We start from the raw sequence: 22,500 nt of genomic DNA on the forward strand, positions 1-22,500 counted from the left end.
TAATAATAATAATAATAATAATAATAATAATAATAATAATAATGTTTTTGTTGTTGTTGTTGTTGTAACAAATGGGAAAACTAAACTTCCAAAATGAATAATTTTATGATCAGAAAATGCTTCCTGTAATGTGATGCCATCTATCGTCACGAGCTGTCAATAGTTCTCTTGACATGTGAGACGAGCATTGATGTTTGAGACCACAAGGTCATGTTGCGTGCGGGAACCCGAGCTTCATAATTACATCACACCGGAAGATGGATACCTAGCTCTGTAACTACTAATTACATCTCTGAATGTTGAATGTATATGCATGTGGTAACTAATTATGTCACACTGAACGCAGGAAACGTTGGTTTAAAACTGCTAATTACATTTTTGAATGTCGCACATTTGACACTGTGGTTCCTAATTACATCATGTTGAAGGTTGGATATATGGCCGTATAAGTGCTAATTACATCTCTGAATGTTGAATGTGTAAGCATGTGGTAGCTAATTATGTCACACTGAACGCTGGACACGTCGGTTTAAAACTACTAATTAAATTTTTGAATGTCGCACATTTGACGCTGTGGTTCCTAATTACATCATGTTGAAGGTTGGGTATGTGGCCGTATAAGTGCTAATTACATCTCTGAATGTTGAATATGTAACCTTGTGGTACCTAATAATGTCACACGGAACGCTAGATACGTGGCTCTATAACTGCTAATTACATCTCTGCACGTTGCAAATGTGACCTTGTGGTTCCTAATTACTTCACATTCAACGTTGGATTCGGGGCTCTATAACTACTAATTACATTTCTGAATGTTGCATATGTGACTTTGTGGTTCGTAATTACATTGCATTCACCGGTGAATAATTACATCTCTGAATGTTGTATGTGTGGCCAGCTGGTTTCTAATTACATCACATTCAACGTTGAATTGGCTCCATATAACTACTAATTACATCTCTAAACGTTACATATGTGACCCCCTGGTTCCTAATTACATCACATTCACCGGCGAATAATTACATCTCTGAATGTTGCATATGTGACCCTGTGGTGTCTATAGTCCATTTCTTTTAGCGATGCATATTTGCACCGACTCGCGGCGGTGCCCTTTTAGCTCGGAAAAGTTTCCGGATCGCTGATTGGTTAGAAAGAATTCTAACCAATCAGCGATCCGGAAACTTTTCCGAGCTAAATTTCCGGATCGCTGATTGGTTAGAAAAAATTCTAACCAATCAGCGATCCGGAAACTTTTCCGAGCTAAATTTTCGGATCGCTGATTGGTTAGAAAGAATTCTAACCAATCAGCGATCCGGAAACTTTTCCGAGCTAAATTTTCGGATCGCTGATTGGTTAGAAAGAATTCTAACCAATCAGCGATCCGGAAACTTTTCCGAGCTAAATTTCCGGATCGCTGATTGGTTAGAAAGAATTCTAACCAATCAGCGATCCGGAAACTTTTCCGAGCTAAATTTTCGGATCGCTGATTGGTTAGAAAGAATTCTAACCAATTAGCGATCCGGAAACTTTTCCGAGCTAAATTTTCGGATCGCTGATTGGTTAGAATTCTTTCTAACCAATCAGCGATCCGGAAATTTAGCTCTGAAAAGTTTCCGGACCGCTGATTGGTTAGAAAGAATTCTAACCAATCAGTGATCCGGAAACTTTTCCGAGCTAAATTTCTGGATCGCTGATTGGTTAGAAAGAATTCTAACCAATCAGCGATCCGGAAACTTTTCCGAGCTAAATTTTCGGATCGCTGATTGGTTAGAAAGAATTCTAACCAATTAGCGATCCGGAAACTTTTCCGAGCTAAATTTTCGGATCGCTGATTGGTTAGAAAGAATTTTAACCAATCAGCGATCCGGAAACTTTTCCGAGCTAAAAGAGCACCGCCGCGAGTCGGTGCAAATATGCATCGCTAAAAGAAATGGACTATAATTACATCATATTGAAAGGTTGGATACGGGGCCCTTTGACTGCCAGTTACATCTCTGACTGTTGGAAATGTAACCCTGGCTCTTAATTACATCGGACTGAACTTTGAACAAGCGACTATGTAGCGGCTAATTACATGGGTGACTCTGTTTCCCATTCACCTCACATTGAACATTTGATACGTGACTCTGCTGCTCATAGTTAGGTGACACTGAACTTTGGACACGTGACCCTTGGCTGTTAATTACGTCACACTGAACATTGTTTCTGGAGTTGTTCGTCAGAGCAACAATTTGGAAGGATCCGTATTATTATTATTATTATTATTATTATTATTATTATTATTATTATTATTATATTTTTGTTAAGTCTATCATCGTGTGTTTAAGTTGGTCATCTACATTTACCCTTTCAACAATGTTATCCTTTTTTAGTACCTCCTTTACCTGTTTTAGTTAGTATGATTTGTTCATTATATTATTATTATTATTATTACTTGCTAAGCTACAACCCTAGTTGGAAAAGCAGAGTGCTATAAGCCCAAGGGCTCCAACAGGGAAAATAGCTCAGTGAGGAAAGAGAACAAGGAAAAATAAGATATTTGAAGAAGAGCAACAATATTAAAATAGATATCACTTTATAAACTACAAAAACTTTAACAAAACAAGAGGAAGAGATATAAGATATAAGATAGAACAGTGTGCCCGAGTTTACCCTCAAGCAAGAGAACTCTAACCCAAGACAGTGGGAGACCATGGTACAGAGGCTATGGCACTACCCAAGATTAAAGAACAATGGTTTGATTTTGGAGTGTCCTTCTCCTAGAAGAGCTGCTTACCATAGCTAAAGTCTCTTCTACCCTTACAAAGAGGAAAGTGTAGTAAGAAGAATTGTTTGGTAATCTCAGTATTGTCAGGTGTATGAGGATAGAGGAGAATATGGAAATAATAGGCCAGACTATTCAGTGTGTGAGTGTATAGGCAAAGGGAAAATGAACCGTAACCAGAGAGAAGGATCCAATGTAGTACTATCTGGCCAGTCAAAAGACCCCATAACTCTCTAGTGGTAGTATCTCAACGGGTGGCTGGAGCCCTGGTCAACCTACTAATTGGTCCTTTCTCTTTATTCTTTTCACATAAGTATATTATTATTATTATTATTATTATTATTATTATTACTTGCTAAGCACGCTGCTATAAATCCAAGGGCTCCAACAGGGAAAATCTTCATTGAATAGAAAAAGATGATTCTGCACCTCAGTCCTAATTTCAGATAATATATATCTAAAAACTTTTCTCAGTAAAATAGCATAAAAGAAAAGAGAATAGAAAGTTCTTGCCCATTAATAGATACGTAAACCTGATTTAACAATGACGAAACGAGTTAAAAAAGCGTCCTTTGAATAAACTCGGACAGTCCAAGGCACCTGGACATTAATAGCAACTGATAAGCTTTAAGCTGTGGCAGACGTAGGTGTGTGACGTCATCATTGAGGGAGGTAGATCTAAGGGCGGACGGGGGAATAATAATATCTTCTCGACGGGGTTTCTCCTTCGGGTTTTATGGGAGGGCAAGGTCGTCTTCAGATACTTGGCCCTTCATGTTTGGAGGTATATTATTACCTTCGCCAGGAGGTTATGTTTTGATATTATTGTTATTATTATTATTAGCCAAGCTACAGCCCTAGTTGAAAAAGCAAGATGCTATAAGTCCAAGGGCTCCAACGGGGAAAAATATTCTTGTATTTATTTGTTTGTGTGTCTGTCTGTGTGTTTTTGATTCGCATAACTTAAAGACTATTTGACCGAATCTCATGAAATTTGGTGGGATAATTTTCCATGATCCAAGGACATTTTAATTTGATTTTGAGAGTGATTGAGTCAAAACTTAAGGTCAAGGTCACTAAAAGGTCAAAAACCTATTGCCAAAATGTGCATAATTTACTTGCCTATCTTGTGATATGGCGTTGGCGAAGGTATGCGCTCTACCGAGTTGTCCGTTCTAATTATTATTATTATTATTATTATTATTATTTCAACATTGCTCTCACAAATTCCCACTGTTCCCTACTTTTTGCAGATCTCCAGCTGCCTTCTTCATCACACCAAGTCGATTAATATTTTCAACCCATATAAACATGAATTGAATTATGTCCTTATAATTGGTCATTAATGGAAAGAAAGCTTACGAATATGCGAGTTTATACTAAAGTCTGACTCGGCGACATTTAAGTAATATGGACACTCGCACAATGATACAATTTTTAAAATTCTTTGCATAAAACGACTTATTGATTATTTTTAGACGATATGGTTGATATCAGAGATAAGGCTTTTAAATAAAGAAGTTTATTCTTTGCATAGAACGACTTACTGATTATTTTTAGACGATATGGTTGATATCAGAGATAAGGCTTTTAAATAAAGTTTATATAGATAACAAGTGATCAGAAATGGTAGATATGTTTGGACGTTGTCTGCGATCAGTTGCCTTCGTCCTTATAAATTCAGTCGCCAAAGCAATTTGCAAAGTGGTGTCGCTGTCTGAAGGGAGCATATGTGATGTTCTGGGTGCATGACAGGCAAGCAAGAATTGTCGAGGAAGAGCAGGAGAAGGCAAAAGAAATAGGAAAAAATAGGCGAGAGAAAGGAAGAGGTACAAAAGTTTAGAATTCAAGTCTTGCTCGTAATTTTCTTTTCTTCTCTCGGCATTTTTTGCTTGTCACGCGAACTTGTGTTTAAGTCTTCAAACGGTTCCTTTTTATCTTTTATATCTATTTTGTAAGTTCTATCTACTCTACTACATCCCTATCTATCTTCCATGTTGGCTGTCCGTTATATAAAAACGGTTTTATTCTATGTATTTAGTTCTTCTTTTATTGCATTCCTACCCATCTTCTACTGTATGTTGCTTTTACCCATCTTCTATGTTGCCTGTCAATTACAAAAAAAAAAAAAAAAAAAAAAAAAAAAAAAAAAAAAAAAAAAAAAAAAAAAAAAAAAAAAAAAAAAAACTTCCTATCCTATGCATTTAGCCATAATGTTACGAAATGTTAAATTTTCAATTCAAAACAATGAATCAGATTCAAGTCCTACGATGAAATATAAACAACCCCAGACGCGAGATTAAAAAAAACATCCAATAAAGCACAAAAGATAAAGAAAACTCCAATAAAAAAAATAAATAGATTTTAAACGTCTGAAATATGCGTTTAGCCACAATGTTACGAAATGTTAAATTTTCAATACAAAACAATGAATCAGATTCAAGTCCTACAATGAAATATAATCAACTCCAGACGCGAGATTGAAAAACATCCAATAAAGCACAAAAGATAAGAAAACTCCAATAAAAAAAATAAATAGATTTTAAACGTCTGAAAAGCAACACCTCCAGAAAGCCCCGCCGAGTCCGACTCGTTCCAACAGTTGGCTGCGAAATTCTAAAGGAGAACATCTGGTCACTGAGGAATTTGTTGGTAAGGCGGATAAATTGGAGGTTAATGACGCAAATAGATATGCAAATGGATAAAACAAGGAGAGAAAGACTTGTGGGAAACGTTACAGAATTATCGGCTTTGATGAATTATGCTTTCTGTCTATCTCTCTCTTTGTAATTATGTACACACAAACACACACACACACACACACATATATGTATATATATATATATATATATATATATATATATATATATATATATATATATATATATATATATATATCATCATCTCCTCTCACGACTATTGAAGCAAAGGGCCTCAGGCGTCTCTATCTTGAGCTTTTAAATCAATATTTCTCCATTCATCATCTCCTATTTCACATTTCATAGTCCTCAGCCATATATATATATATATATATATATATATATATATATATATATATATATATATATATATATATATATATATATATATATTACTAGTTGGAAAAGCAGGATGCTTCAAGTCCAAGGGCTCTCTCTGATAGGGAAAAATAACCCAGTGAGGAAAGGAAATAAGGAAATAAATAAACTGCAAGAGAAGTAATGAACAATTAAAATAACATATTTTAACAACAGTAACAACATTAGAATTGAGCTTTCATGAATAAACAATAAAAAGAGACATGTCACCCTGTTCGACACAAAAGCATTCGACGTTTGAATATATACGAGTATATATATTTAAAATACGTCTAACTGAACTGTTTTGTTCCTCATGATTTATGAGAATTCAATAACTATTAGAAAACATAGCATGCATTCGTTACCAACTGAAGATCATAAGTAATGTATGTCTTAATCCCATAATGAAAATATTGAAATACAAAGTACCAAACATTATGTTCTAACATGAATACGTAATGTAGAGCAGTGGTTCCCAACCTAGGGGAAATTTCCCCCTGGGGGGAAATTTGAAGCTTCCAGGGGGGAAATAATTACACTACCTACTAACCAAAACAAGCGGAAAATGTCCTCATAGTACGTGCGGCAATTTGTTGTTAGCCATTCAATTGTAATATGATCATATCAGTTCTCACTGACATGATATTGAAGGGGAGAATAGGAATATCATGCCCATTTCTGAGGTAGGCGAGTGGGCATGAGGGCTGGGCGGGGCATGAAGGGGGAAATCTGGATGGTTGAACTGGGTGCAGGGGGGAAATGACAGAAAATAAGTTGGGAACCACTGATGTAGAGCATATTCAGAAATTTTGCGTACCATGTAATGACCAGTTTCTGTCCCCAGAAAGATAATGTTATTGTTTGTGAATTCTGCTTAATATTACATTTATACCAAGTGCTCTAGTTTGTTTTCAGTAATACTGAATTGTGAGATCATGGTGAGGGGTAGATGGTGATGGTTTGGGCATGTTCTTCCCCCTCCTCGAGAGAGATTAGTTCAACAAACATTTAACTGGGCTCCACCAGGTACGAGAAGAGTTGGAAGACCTAGGCCCACATGGCTGAGGACTGTGAAGCGTGAAGTAGGAGATGATGATTAGAGAAGTATTGATTCTAAAGCTCAAGATGGAGACGACCGGCGTAATCTAACCGAGGCCCTTTGCGTCAATAGGCTTAGGAGCAGATGATGATGATGATTATGATGATGAATTATATAGTGATCAGTTATTTTCGTCGTCCATTGCATGCTAGTGGGTGTGACAGCATGGCTACGGTTTCAGGCGCCGGAGAAAATCATGTCGCAAATATTACGAAAACGGACGGAAAATTGGGGAAAGCTTAGCATTTTATACTACGCAGAGGAAACTACCTCCCTCTACCTCCCCCCTTTCCCATCAGCATATACCCCACCCCACCCCTAAACACAATCTGTCATACCGCCAGCCAGCCACCATTCGCATATCTTGCATTCGGATGCAAAACGCGAATGGAACGCCGTTTCGAAATTTGCATAAAGGAGGCATTTGCTAAACTGGTTATTGAAATGAAGAAGAAGAAGAAGAAGAAGAAGAAGAAATAGTGGAGTTGTGTTTTGGTTCTCGAAGTATTTCCTGTATTTGGGGAGTTTACTAAAGAGCCTCTCTCTCTCTCTCTCTCTCTCTCTCTCTCTCTCTCTCTCTCTCTCTCTCTCTCTCTCTCTCTCTGTGATATGAGTATTTCCTTACACATACAGTACCTTTCAATTAATATATGCAATGAATTCAGCACCGTTTGTCAGTCAACTGATGTTGGTCAGAGCTAGAGAGAGAGAGAGAGAGAGAGAGAGAGAGAGAGAGAGAGAGAGAGAGAGAGAGAGATGATAATAGGAAAGGATTTTCCAAATGATCTTCCAGTATACTGTAGGTACAGTACAGTACCATCAAAACGGAAAAGTTTCAATTAAAGTAGGTAATCATGATCCCACCGGTTTGAAACATGTCGTTATCTCTCTCTCTCTCTCTCTCTCTCTCTCTCTCTCTCTCTCTCAAATGTTTCCCATTATTATTTTCAATTAACCTCCTTTGTTTCACATTCAGTCATCACACTCAAATAGATGTCATAAGTGAAGTGTTTGTCCAAGTTAACCATTTACAATTATTCTAAAATGTATTCCGATAAGAACTAATGATAATGTCTCGACTATTTCAACTATTGTGATGGATTAATGTATTTTCCATCAGCTCAAAATGATTCGCTGAAGGCAACTGTTTATATTTATAGACAATAGCTTTATATTTGTGTGTGTGTATATATATATATATATATATATATATATATATATATATTTATATATTTAGAATGATATATTGTTAATTTATTCTCTTCATTATTTATTTCCTTATTTCCTTTCCTTACTGGGCTATTTTTCCCTGTTGGAGCCCTTGGGCTCATAGCATCTTGCTTTTCCAACTAGGGTTGTAGCTTGGCTAGTGATAATAATAATAATGATAATATACGTGTGTATATATATATATATATGTATATATATATATATATATATATATATATATATTTATGGGTTATAATGCTTCAGTATTTGCATAGAAAGTGGCTTATTGGAAACGTCCCTGGCTGGCGTTCTGCAGGACGGGAGATCGAGTCCAGGTCAAACTTTGTAGCTCTTATAGTGTCTGCAACCTCACCATCCTTGTGAGCTAAAAATAGGTTTTTGGGGGAGCCTATATGATTACCTGTTGAGTCATCAGTAGCCATTGCCTGCCCTCCCCGGTCTTACCTTGGGTGAAGAGGGGCCTTGGGCGCTGATCATATGGATATATGGTTAATCTCTTGTGCATCTGACTCTAGGGCATTGTCACTCTCCCTTGCCTCGGCAATTCATGAGCTACCTTTAAACTTTTAAGTGTTGAGTAAATTCAGAAAACAAACCGATTATTTTAATAAACAAAACGAGAAGAAAGAGAAGAAAACGAAAAAAGGAAAACCATTTTTGAAAAGTAAAAGCACAGTTAATATCTTCCTCTGAATGGAAAGTTTTTGGTACATGAAAAGGTTGGCTAACGAATGCCTCCCGAGAGAGAGAGAGAGAGAGAGAGAGAGAGAGAGAGAGAGAGAGAGCTCGGGCTTATCAAAATAGCAGAAAAGTTTTGTGATTTCTTTACCAGATTATAAGAACTTTTTGTTCCAACTGACTGTCTGAGCTTATTGGTTCTGAAGGTACGAAAAGATATAGATATATATTTCGATGCATTCTTTTCCAATCATTTCTTCCATTTGGTTTCTTTTATCCTTCGCAGAAATGCGAGAATTTTGCAACGGCGGCTGGAATAGTTATCGTAGGACTACTCGAAAAAGTGGCCCTTCTAAAATCTGTTGGCAGAGGGTGTTTATATATATATATATATATATATATATATATATATATATATATATACTGTGTATATATATATATATATATATATATATATATATATATATATATATATATATATGTGTGTGTGTGTGTGTGTGTGTGTTTATGTATATATAAGAATACGAGTATATTCATAAATGTAAATATGTATAAATACATATATATTTCCTTCCATGTGGATTTTTATTTCTTATAATATCTATCTATCTATATGTATATATTTACTGTATACACATACGCACACACACATATATATGTATATATTCAGTATATGTATATATATACATATATATACATATATATATATATATATGTATATATATATATATATATATATATATATATATATATATATATATATATATATATATATATATATATATATATATATATATAGCGATAAAATGGGAGATATTTAGTCACTAATATTTTCGTCTCTTTTCCATTGACTACTTCACCCTCTTATTAAAAAAAAAAAATAAAAGACAACAGATATACTATATATTTATATCAGGCAAGTTTTACTTATAAAATAACCCTAAGGACCTCAACTTGGGTTCAGATTTATCTCATTTGTACTGGCAATTAAGATCCTACAGTTTTGATGTTTCTATGGGCAAAGTCATTAATAATGACTATAGTCCATTTCTTTTAGCGATGCATATTTGCACCGACTCGCAGCGGTGCCCTTTTAGCTCGGAGAAGTTTCCGGATCGATGATTGGTTGGACAAGATAATTCTAACCAATGAGCGATCAGGAAACTTTTCCGAGCTAAAAGGGCACCGCCGCGAGTCGGTGCAAATATGCATTGCTAAAAGAAATGGACTATAGTATGTGTGTCGTTACCAAGTCTATTCCATTGGATAGGGTTGAAGCGGATATGATGGTAAACACAAGCTAATGTTGATCTTATACCAGTGTACCCGACCCGTCAAAAGGGGAAATATTTAGATAGATATGTCCACACACACACACACACACACAGTGTACCCCTCTGGGTACACCCTGCACACCCTCTCACCAGGGTATGACCACTATGGTCATGTGCGTCAAGTTTCTAACTGGCTGAGAGTTGAATTTCTTTTTACTTTTCAAAACAACAGACGTGTTTTTTTCCCGCATTACTTTTTCTTCATTACATTTATTCGCATTCTTCTTTTTTTCTAATTCCCCCTTTATTTCAAATATCCCATTTTCTCATTCTCTTTTGTTTTATATTCCACTTTATTTGTAAATCCACATTTTCTGATTCCACTCTTTTTCTAATTCCACATTTTCTGATTCCACTCTTTTTCTAATTCTACTTTTTCTGATTCCACTCTTTTTCTAATTCCACTTTTTCTGATTCCTCTCTTTTTCTAATTCCACATTTTCTGATTCCACTCTTTTTCTAATTCCACTTTTTCTGATTCCTCTCTTTTTCTAATTCCACATTTTCTGATTCCACTCTTTTTCTAATTCAACTTTTTCTGATACCACTCTTGTTCTAATTCCACTTTTTCTAATTCCTCATAATCATTCTTGCAGGTGTGGTTATACCCCGAAGAAGGATGGGCGAGAGCCTCCTGCAACAGCCACTGGCTCCTGAAGACGCCCTGGTGGTCGAGAAGACACTGCTGTATCCTCGAAGTGGAGGGGACCAAAAGGTGAGATCTATTAGGGGCCGGGGTTGAGGCGGGAGGGCAGGATTTTGGGAATATCACTGCTCGAAAGAAGAATGGCAGGCATAGTAAAGATTACAGAGGTGATAAGAGTCACGACTGATATGGTTGGATGGTGGGGAGGGAGTGGGGGGGGAGTGCTTGGGAGGAACCTGTTAGAGGGAGATCAAGATGGAGGCTGAGAATTAGTTGGCGAAATAAGGAGAAGGATGATATGGAGAGAAGAGGTTTGGGGGAAGAGGATAGATTTGATAGAGGACATAAGGGTTGTGGTGGCCTGTTGGTAACGTCCTTGCATGGTGATCGCCAGACTCGGGTTCGAGTCCCGCTCAGAATCGTTAGTCCCTTTGGTCGCTGCAGCCTCACCATCCTTGTGAGCTAAAGATGGGGGCTCTGGGGGAGCCTATATGTCTACCTGCTGAGTCATCAGCAGCTATTGGCTGTCTCTCCTTGGTCATAACTTGGATAAAGAGGGGCCTTGGGCGCTGATCGTATGTATATATGGTCATTCTCTAGGAGTCTGACCTGCTCGATGTGGCAATGACATTGTCCCTTGTCTCTGCCATTTATGAGCGGCCTTTGAACATTTAATTGGAGGGGATAACGGTTGGGAAGATGTTGAGGGGAAAGTAGGATTCCCGTCAGTGCACCTCACGCACTGCACTGTAGGCTTAATGGAAAGGTATTTGGACCCACATTATAGTCTTCTAATGAAGGACCTCCCGGTCCTAACGACATACCCCATATTCCATAGATTAAATCAGTCATATAAAAACAGTTGCTTAAGACGTTTGGAAGAGCAGTAATAGTAAAAAATTTCTTAACATTCTATGTAATTTTGAGCTGTTTAAATTATTAGCAGGTTGGCTGAATAGAAAAAAACTACGCTAGTCGTTGTCACATTCGTGCTTTAATATATGGCTCGTGGATAAACTGGATTTGAATGAAACACTCTCAATATTTGGCTTCTATATTTATATAATCCATGCTGTGTGTATGTTGATGGGTGAGAGAGAGAGAGAGAGAGAGAGAGAGAGAGAGAGAGAGAGACGCATCAAATAATCTCCCGAACAGTTTGTCCTAGTAAGAGATAGCCGTGACTTTTGTCAGTAAAAGGGAAAGCAACGTGAAGCATCAAAGCTCAGAACGAATTGCAAAATGGTAAACAAGACCGACAACAACAACAACAACAACAAGAACATCAAGAGCACTGGATAACGAATTCCGGTAATTCTCGAAATAATGAGGAGAGAAGAAGAAATCCTGAAAATACTTCTTTGTTCTCGCGGTGTTGGAAGTACAAAAGCTCGTTAATCCTGTTGCAAGGACGTAGGAAAAACGAAAGAGGAGCTGGAAGCCGGTGTTAGAATACTCTTATCGCTTTTAATAGTGATTTTTTTTTTCTTTTTTGGAACCCGAGGCTAAAAAGAGGGTAATGACAAAACATTTTGTTGTTGAGTAAAACAAATAGAAACGAGTTTAATGTTGGTAAGATTCACATATAAAATGCATTCGTGAGTCATCATCATCATCTCCTCCTACGCCTATTGACGCAAAGGTCGTCTCTACGTTGACCTTTTAAATCAATACTTTTCCATTGATTATCATCTACTTGATGCTTCATAGTTCTCAGCCATGTACGCATGGACCTTCCATAAGTATGAATAATTATCATTTCTTTTTAAGGCCGGAGACAAAACATTGTTCTTAGTGTGTAAATGAAAACGTTAGATTTTACACTTAATGGTTAACTCATCATCATCATCATCATCATCATCATCTCCTCCTCCTCCCAGGGTTAACTACCGCACTGTAATTATTCAGTCGCTACTTTCCTCTTGCTAAGGCTCGAAGAAACTCTTTAGCCATGGTAAGCAGCTCTCCTAGGAGGACACTGCAAAATCAAACCATTGTTCCCTAATCTTGGGTATTGCCATATCCTCTATAACATGGCCTTCCACTGTCTTAGGGGTAGAGTTCTCTTGTCTGAGGGTACACAGGGGCACACTATTCTATCTTATTTCTCCTCTTTTAGTTTTATAATATATATATATATATATATATATATATATATATATATATATATATATATATATATATATATATATATATATATATATATATATATATATATGTATGTATATAAGATTTATTTTAATGATGTTATTGTTCTTAATATATTTTATTGTGATTGTTCATTACTCCTCTTGTAGTTTATTTATTTCCTTTCCTCACTGGGCTATTTTTCCCTATTGGAGCCCTTAGCCTTATAGCATCTTAATTTTCCAACTAAGGATGTAGCCTAGCTAATAATAATAATAATAATAATAATAATACTCTTACGTTAGTGTTTAAATGGAATAAAACAAACATCGAACTACGCGCTAGAGATAAGAAATTTCCTTATCAAAGTCTGTATCAATAATAGAAGATAACGTCGGAAGTGTAGAATTTCTGGTAAAAAGAAAAACCTAAAGAGGAACTGATAAGACATTCTATTGAACCTCCTCATACAATGTATTTGCTTATCATTTGTTGGAATTTAAATTTGCTTTTAATAGTGCTTTTCAAATTCTTTTTATTTATGAATAGCTTGAATGAGGATTTTATCGACCCAATGAAAACAATACCTTCATGTCTTTGTGAATGACTTTCTTTCAAGAAAGCAATGAACAGGAGTTTTACTTTGGATTCTATTTTTTTTACTTTGAGTTTACTTTTAGTTTTACTGTGGATTCTATTTCTTTTACTTTGAGTTTTACTTTGGATTCTATTTCTTTTACTTTGAGTTTTACTTTGGATTCAATTTCTTTTACTTTGAGTTTTACTTTGGATTCTATTTTTTTTTTACTTTGAGTTTACTTTTAGTTTTACTCTGGATTAAATTTCTTTAACTTTGAGTTTTACTTTGGATTCAATTTCTTTTACTTTGAGTTTTACTTTGGATTCTATTTCTTTTACTTTGAGTTTTACTTTGGATTGTATTTCTTTTACTTTGAGTTTTTACTTCGAGTTTTATTTTAGATTCTATTTCTTTTACTTTGAGTTTTTCTTTGGATTCTTTTTTACTTTTGAGTTTTACTCTGGATTTAATTTCTTATACGATGAGTTTTACTTTGCATTCTAGTTTTTACTATGCCTTTTATTATGGATTTTTTTTAGTTTTACTTTGATTTTTTTTTTTTTACTGTGAGTTTTACTTTGGATTCTTTTTTTCTTTGAGTTATACTTTGGATATTTTTACTTTGAGTTATACTTTTGATATTTTTACTTTGAGTTTTACTTTGAGTTATACTTTGGATATTTTTACTTTGAGTTTTACTTTGAAATCTTTTTTAATTTGAGTTCTACTTTGGATTCTATTTCTATGACAAAGTTGAAAAAACTCGTTCGTTTCGTATCAAATTTTCATTAATTTTTTTTTGAAGTTGACTGAGTTTTAAAGATGTATCAAATTCACTGGTAAATAACAGGACTCAGATAAATGTCTAACGAAATCTTAAGGTTTGGCAAGATTGCCCTCGCAATTAAGCTGTATTGAGAATCCCTTCCATTGATTTCAATTTTGTTAACATCACCGTGTGTTTCCATTTGCAATCTAGAGAGAGTCAGCCAATAGGAGGCTTTATAGAATCTTGATCACATATCTTATTATTATTATTATTATTATTATTATTATTATTATTATTATTATTATTATTATTATTATTATCATTATTATTATTATTATTATTATTATTATTATTATTATTATTATCCAAGCAACATCTGTGGTTGGAAAAGCAGTATGCTACAAGCATAACGGCTCCAACAGGGATTGTGGTGGCCTATGTGGTAACGTCCCTGACTGATGCTCGCCAGACTGGGGTTCGAGCCCCGCTCAAACTCTTTAGTTCCTTTGGTCGCTGCAATCTCGCCATCCTTGTGAGCTAAGGATGGGGGGTTTGAATGAGCCTATAGGTCAATCTGCTGAGTCATCAGCAGCTAATGCCTGGCCCTCCTTGATCCTGGCTTGGGTGGAATGGGGGCTATGGGGTTGATCATATGTATTTGTATGGTCAGTCTTTAGGGCATTGTCTTGCTTGCTAGGGCAAGTCCCTTGCCTCTGCCATTCATGAGTAGCATTTAAACTTTCAAATAAAGGAAGTAACCTAATGAGGAAATAAATTAAGGGGATAGCAAATAAACTAATAGCCAGGCCTTCTCTATCACGAGGCTCAATACTACGCAATACTCTAGAAGTTTTATTCCAGCTGTTACCAAGTTGTGGAATGATCTTCCTAATCGGGTGGTTGAATCAGTAGAACTTCAAAAGTTCAAAGTTGGAGCAAATGCCTTTTTGTTGACCAGGCGGACATGAGTCTTTTTATAGTTTATTTATGACATCTTTGTTTTTGATGTTGTTAATAGTTTATATATGACATGTCTGTTTTGACGTTGTTACTTATTTTAGAATGATTTATTGTTAATTTCTTCACATCATTTATTTATTTCCTTATTTCCTTTCCTCACTGGGCTATTTTTCCCTGTTGGTTCCCCTGGGCTTATAGCATCTTGCTTTTCCAACTAGGGTTGTAGCTTGGATAATAATAATAATAATAATAATAATAATAATAATAATAATAATAATAACTATACATAAGCAATGATAAAAGAAAATATAAAATATTGAAAGATCAGTAAGTGTTAAAATAGATCAGTCATATATATTATTATTATTATTATTATTATTATTATTATTATTATTATTATTATTAAATGCTAAGCTACAACCCTAGTTGGAAAAGCGACAGGCTATAAGCCCAGGGGCTCCAACAGGGAAAATAGCCCAGTGAGGAAAGGAAATAAAGAAAAATAGAATATCTTATGTAGAGTAACAACATTAAAATAAATATTTCCTATATAAGCTTTAAAACTTTCCTCAAGTCAAACACTCAGGAGAAAGGCAACCTGAGTCCACATTTCAAATATCATTTTGATATTCAATTTCATCTTAATCTGCACTAAAGCGACACGCGCCAACTTATCGAATTAAACGTAATTAATCAAATAAGAGAATTCACAATCCCTTCTAATCCCCTTCCAATAAATACGATAATTGTTCTGAAGATTCTGCTTCTGACATGGAAATAAAAGTTAGTTGAACGATTAACATTAATTTTCCGATATTGCATCTTATCATTTGTTATTCCGAAGTGAAACTGCATTTGTAATAATAGTTTCGTGTGAGGAAGGAGGGCGATAATACAATTACTTCTTGGGCAATTAGCGCATCCTTCATATTCGGGAAGGAAGGGAACGCAAGAATTATTAGTCACACAGAGTCCTTGTTTTCCATTACCGTCTCTCTAACGAAAATTGGCTAAACCCAAGGTCCGTTGGCGATACCTCACGATCGATATGACATCGGAAAGTTATATATACCTATTGATAACGTTCTCCGATGACTAAAATCAAACCATTGTTCTCTAGTCTTGGGTAGTGCCATAGTCTCTGTACCATGATCTTCCACTGTCTTGGGTTAGAGTTCTCTTGCTTGAGGGTACACTCGGGCACACTATTCTATCTCGTTTCTCTTCCTCGTGAGTTGTTAAAGTGTTTATAGTTTATATAGGAGATATTTATTTTTGATGTTGCTTTTCTTGAAATATTTTATTTTCCATTGTTTCCTTTCCTCACTGGGCTTTTTTCCCTGTTGGAGCCCCTGCGCTTATAGCATTCTGCTTTTCCAACTAGAGTTGTAGATTAGCAATTTATAATAATGATATAATAATTCATTATTAGTTAGATGTTTCATATGAATCAGACTAATAAACAAATATATTACTTTTATTTAACATAGTTTACGTATAAATCATGCGCAATTATATTGCAATGTTTTTTTGCTTGCATTAAGACATCGTGCTTGAGGGTACACTCCGGCACATTATTTTCTCTTATTTCTCTTCATATTGTTTTTTTATCTTTATAGTTTATATATGAAAGATCTATTTAAATGTTATCACCGTTCTTGAACTATTTTATTTTAAATGTTTATTACTTCTCTTGTAGTTTATTTATTGCCTTGTTTCATTTCCTCACAGGGCAATTTTTCGCTGTTCGAGCCATGGGCTTATAGCATCCTCCTTTTCCAAGTAGGGTTGTAGCTTAGCTAATAATAATAATAATAATAATAATAATAATAATAATAATAATAATAATAATAATAATTCATTTATCGTGGATGTCATTTTGATTGGAATGATTAACATCTGTAAACCAAAATCAAAACAACTAATGTTATAATAAACAGGTAAATAAAGAAAACAACATCTATTAAAAACAAGTGAAAATAGAAATCGGGCCAAGAAAATGTCCGCAGCACAGCGCTGTTGTCTCCAAAGGGGGAAAACAAGCGCTGATTACAGTCATTAACAGCCGATGTTATTCAAAGAAACGGGCGAGTTTGTTTAGCCAGAGTTTTCGTTCGTCGGCGGAATTTATTCAAGAAAACTCGAATTTCATTCCCTTGATTGCTTCTATTTATGCTTATAATGATACATTTTCCTGGAGCGTTAACGAGTAGGGATATATTATTATTATTATTATTATTATTATTATTATTATTATTATTATTATTATTATTTCTAGCTAAGCTGCTACCCTATTTGGAAAAGCAAGATGCTATAAGCCCAAGGGCTCCAACAAGGAAAAGTAGCCCAGTGAGGAAAGGAAACAAGGAAAAATAAAATGTTTTAAGAACAACAGCACCACCAAAATAAATATTTCCTATATAAACTATAAAAACTTTTACAAAACAAGAGGAAGAGAAATAAGACAGAATAGTGGGCCAGAGTGTACCCTCAAGCAAGAGAATTCTAACCCAAGAGAGTAGAAGACTATGGTTCAGAGGCTATGGCACTACCCAAGACTAGAGATGGGAAAGGGATATATGAGTATACAAAGGGTACAGTATAAACAGAGACACCCGTCGAGATATTACCACTAGAGAGTCATTGGGTCCTTTGATTGACCAGACACTATCATATTGGATCATTTTCTCTATAGTCCATTTCTTTTAGAGTCATATTTGCACCGACTCGCAACGGTGCCCTTTTAGATCGGAAAAGTTTCCTGGTCGCTGATTGGTTAGAATTATCTTGTCCAACCAATCAGCGATCCGGAAACTTTTCCGAGCTAAAAGGGCAGCCTTGCGAGTCGGTGCAAATATGACTCGCTAAAGAAATGGACTATAGTTACGGTTCTTTCCCTTTGCCTACACGGACATCGAATAGTCTGGCCTATTCTTTACAGATTCTCCTCTGTCCTCATACACCTGACAACACTGAGATTACCAAACAATTCTTCTTCTCCCAAGGGGTAATTGTTCAGTGGCTACTTTCCTCTTGGTAAGGGTAGAAGGGACTCTTTAGCTATGGTAAGCAGCTCTTCTAGGAGAAGGACACTCCAGAATCAAAACATTGTTCTTTAGTCTTGGGTAGCGCCATAGCCTCTGTACCATGGTCTTCCACTGTCTTGGGTTAGAATTCTCTTGTCTGAGGGTACACTCGGGCACACTGTTCTACCTAGTTTCTCTTCCTCTTGTTTTGTTAAAGTTTTTATAGTTATATAAGAGATATATTTTTCTTTTTACTGTTCATAAAATATTTAATTTTTCCTTGTTTCCTTTCCTCACTGGGCTATTTTCCCTGTTGGGGCCCCTGGGCTTGTAGCATCCTGCTCTTCCAATTAGGGTTGTAGCTTAGCATTTAATGATAATAATAATAATCAGTTCGTACAAAATGTTATTAATATAATGTTTATATTTAAATGATTATATATAGAAATGTGAAAGGAATATATGATTATACAAATGGGACAGTGTAAACATGGACACATACAGGCACACACTTAAGAATATATATCAGATGGTACGTGGAGGTATTAATATAATGTTTATATTTAAATGTTTTTATTTATTTATTTTAAACGTAATTATATTGTCTACAGTTTCTATCTTGATTTGAAATATAAACATTTGAGTAAATATCTTATGGCATTCCCGTTTTGATGTCGAAACAGTTTTGTTGTTGTTTTTGTTATTGGATGAATGCCTGGCCATTGTGGCTAAGCACGGGGTCTTGCAATTATGCAGCCCGTAGACAGTTTTAACGAGGCCTTTATCATTCGCGTTTAGTTTTCTTCTCTCCTTCTAATGTTTCCTCTCCACCCTTTCAGCGACCCGCAGCAATCGACCTAAAATAATGTGCTTAATTCGCTGCTTAGGTGACTAGAGGCATATACGATATAGTGTAGTTTAGAAAACAATCATTCATTTCTCCTTTCCGGAAGTCGAACTCAGGCCATTCACATTGAAAATGAGTGCGTAACCGCAACGAGAGAGAGAGAGAGAGAGAGAGAGAGAGAGAGAGAGAGAGAGAGAGAGAGAGAGAGAGAGAGAGAAAGTTATCTATGGAAGAAGATCGTTAGAGGATATTCATCGAATTTGGTTTTGTTCTGTGCTCAACCTGCTAATGATGTACTGGTATCAATGGTGTTGTTGTTTATCTCATCTTTTCTTTTATACCGATGTCATAAGTGAAACATCACTATACCCCTATTGTAACTCTGTATATGGCTTTTGCTGAGATTATTATTATTATTATCATTATTATTATTATTATTATTATTATTATTATTATTATTATTATTATTATGTTCGTATATATGGATAGTAGGAGGAAGGAAACTCTCGTTTAATAATTTCTCAAACAATAAGAAAAGTATTCTTTAATATGTTATTTAATACATATAAAATAACCGCCTTGATTTACATACTTGTTTTTACAATGAGTTCATATAGTGACCCTTCTATCCCCATATTTTTTTGTAATATACAGTGCACTTATACGCAATACATTTGCACGTTTAGATGTAATTTGAAATTCGACTAACAAACCAAATAACTTTTCCCCACAGAATTTTGTTTCCTTGTGTGTATTTTATATATATATATATATATATATATATATATATATATATATATATATATATATATATATATAAATATAATATATAATATATATATATATATATATATATACTGTATATATATATATATATATATATATATATATATATATATATATATATATATATATATATATATATATATATATATATATATATGCAGAAGAACCACAGGGAAAATACGAAATATACGATTAAGTCCTGACTAGTTTCGTGATACTTCTTCAGAGTCCTCTGAAGAAGTATCATGAAACTAGTCAGGACTTAATCGTATATTTCGTATTTTCATTTTCCCTGTGATTCTTCTGCATCTGAGCATCACGTTTTCCTGTGATTTTTACGCATATATATATATATATATATATATATATATATATATATATATATATATATATATATATATATATCTTCCATCGATTTAAGTGTTACCTTTCATAAAAAATAATGGAATTACCCTTTTAAGAAATGCAACGGCAGTCTTATCTTTTAAGAAATGTTACAACGGCCTTGTAAATAGTATTATTTTTTTTTTTTTTTTTTTTGTATTTTGTCTAAATCTCATTTTTGTATTGAAGATGTTTTTGTTTTCCTTCTACAATACAAGCTGTTGACGTTTGTATTAAAGATGTTTTGCTTACTTACTTACTTACTTACTTACTTACTTATTCCTTTGCATCATACGGACGTAAATAATAAATACTCTGAATTAAATTCTATAACTCATTTTTTTTCTGTCATGCCATTTGTAACGCATTTTTTCCACCATGTCTTTTATAAATCATTTTTTTCTATCGTTTATTTTATAAAAAAAAAAAGTTTACCATGTCTGTTGTAACAAAATCTTTTCCATCATGTCTTTTACAATTTTTTTTTCTATCGTGTCTTCTATAAAAAGGTTTACCATGTCTAGTATAACTAAATTTTTCCATGTCTTTTATAAGTTTTTTTTTATCGTGTCTTTTATGAAAAAAAAGTTTACCATGTGTATTGTAACTGATTTTTTTTCCACCATGTCTTTTATAAATCCTTTTTATTCCATCGTGTCTTTTATAAAAAAAGTTTACTATGTCTATAGTAATTATTTTTTTCCCACCATGTCTTTTATAAATCCTTTTTATTCCATCGTGTCTTTTCTAAAAAAAAATACGATATCTATTATAACTACTTTTTTCCATCATGTCTTTTATAAATCATTTTTTATCGTATCTTTTATAAAGAAAAAGTTTATCATGTCTATTCTAAATATTTTTTTTCCCATTATGTCTTTTCCAGACACAAGACAGTGGCCAGAGTGTTGCCAACACGCGAGGGGGAAGTTGTGGTCGAGGGCACCTTCCGAGGCTTAGCGGATGGAGACTTCAGACTCGTCTTGACCTCGACATTGACCCCGGCTGACCAACGGCGAGGTTACCACATGACGGGGTCCCTGGAGAGGGGAGACAGGAAGCTCGGCCGATGGCAGACGACTCATCTGGCAGTCACCAAACGATCTGGGTTTTCCTGAAGAAGATGACGCTGAAACACACAAGAAGAAGAAAGGGCTCCTCCCGGTGGAAGGGGTTCGAACCCTCGTCGAGCGAGTTTCTCGGTCTTGGAGGAGATGAGGAGATCAATAAAGGGAGGGAAATCTATTGGGGATGTAGAGGCGATAGTGCCCTATTGGAGAAGGTGAGGGACACAAATGAAGGTGGTCAGGTGATATAAGGAATTTGTGAAATATGGATTCGCTACAGAGAAGCAGTAAAAAGTGACGCCAAGTAATACATTTTAGTGTGGGGAGAAAAAGTTTGAAACTCGGAATTGAGTGCCAGGGGAAACAGTCTGAAATACAGAATTTAGTGCAAGGAGAAAAAAGTCCGAAGTACAGAATTGAGTGCGAGGAGAAAAAACTCTTAAGTACAGAATTGAGTGCGACGAGAAAAAGTCTGAAATACAGAATTGAGTGCGACGAGAAAAAGTCTGAAATACAAAATTGAGTGCGACGAGAAAAAGTCTGAAATACAAAATTGAGTGCGACGAGAAAAAGTCTGAAATAAAAAATTGAGTGCGAGGAGAAAAAGTCCATTATTCAATATTGAGTGCGAGGGGAAAATAATCTGAAATACAGACTTGAGTGCAAGAAGGAAAAGTAAAATATAGAATTGAGTGCGAGGATAAAAAAAAGTCTGTAATTCAGAATTAAGTGCGAGGAGAAAAAGTCATAAAACATAAAAGTTATTACATACGAATGCGTTTAATAAAAACTATTTTCTGTAAATTAGAAACTTTTTCATAGATAAATTTATCAAGATTATAGTTTACCTATCCGGTTCATACAATACTCAATTTTTTTTAATGAGGCGCATTAATACTGACTCGCAGCGGTGCCCTTTTAGCTCGGAAAAGTTTCCTGCTATCTGATTGGTTAGAATTATCTTGTCCAACCAATCAGCGATCAGGAAACTTTTCCGAGCTAAAAAGGCAACCCTTGCGAGTCGGTGTAAATCTGCCTTACTAAAAAGAATTGACTTTAGATATAGCGATAAGGAATCAACACAAGACTTAAGCGGGGTTTGCACGGTCGAACGCGGTTCGACAGACAAGTGTTTGCAGTGATG

The 22,500-nt window shown here is 34.9% G+C and overlaps 2 protein-coding genes across 2 annotated transcripts in view; one reads left to right on the forward strand and one right to left on the reverse strand.

Moving 5' to 3' along the window:
- The window catches only part of Mpv17 (Mitochondrial inner membrane protein MPV17), a 509,363-nt gene that overhangs the window by 165,372 nt on the left and 321,491 nt on the right, over positions 1 to 22,500 (reverse strand). The gene's annotated exons all lie outside the window — the stretch shown is intronic.
- The window catches only part of LOC137625879 (uncharacterized), a 48,213-nt gene that overhangs the window by 24,044 nt on the left and 1,669 nt on the right, over positions 1 to 22,500 (forward strand). The window contains exons 2-3 of the mRNA XM_068356817.1: positions 10,761 to 10,879; positions 21,176 to 22,500. The exon at positions 21,176 to 22,500 is cut by the window's right edge and continues 1,669 nt beyond it. Of these exons, the coding sequence (XP_068212918.1) occupies positions 10,761 to 10,879; positions 21,176 to 21,407 (351 nt within the window). The 3' untranslated portion in view covers positions 21,408 to 22,500. The remainder of the gene's footprint in view (positions 1 to 10,760; positions 10,880 to 21,175) is intronic.

This window comes from Palaemon carinicauda, chromosome 33 (genome assembly GCF_036898095.1).
Source record: "Palaemon carinicauda isolate YSFRI2023 chromosome 33, ASM3689809v2, whole genome shotgun sequence".
In the NCBI taxonomy this organism is placed as follows: domain Eukaryota; kingdom Metazoa; phylum Arthropoda; class Malacostraca; order Decapoda; family Palaemonidae; genus Palaemon; species Palaemon carinicauda.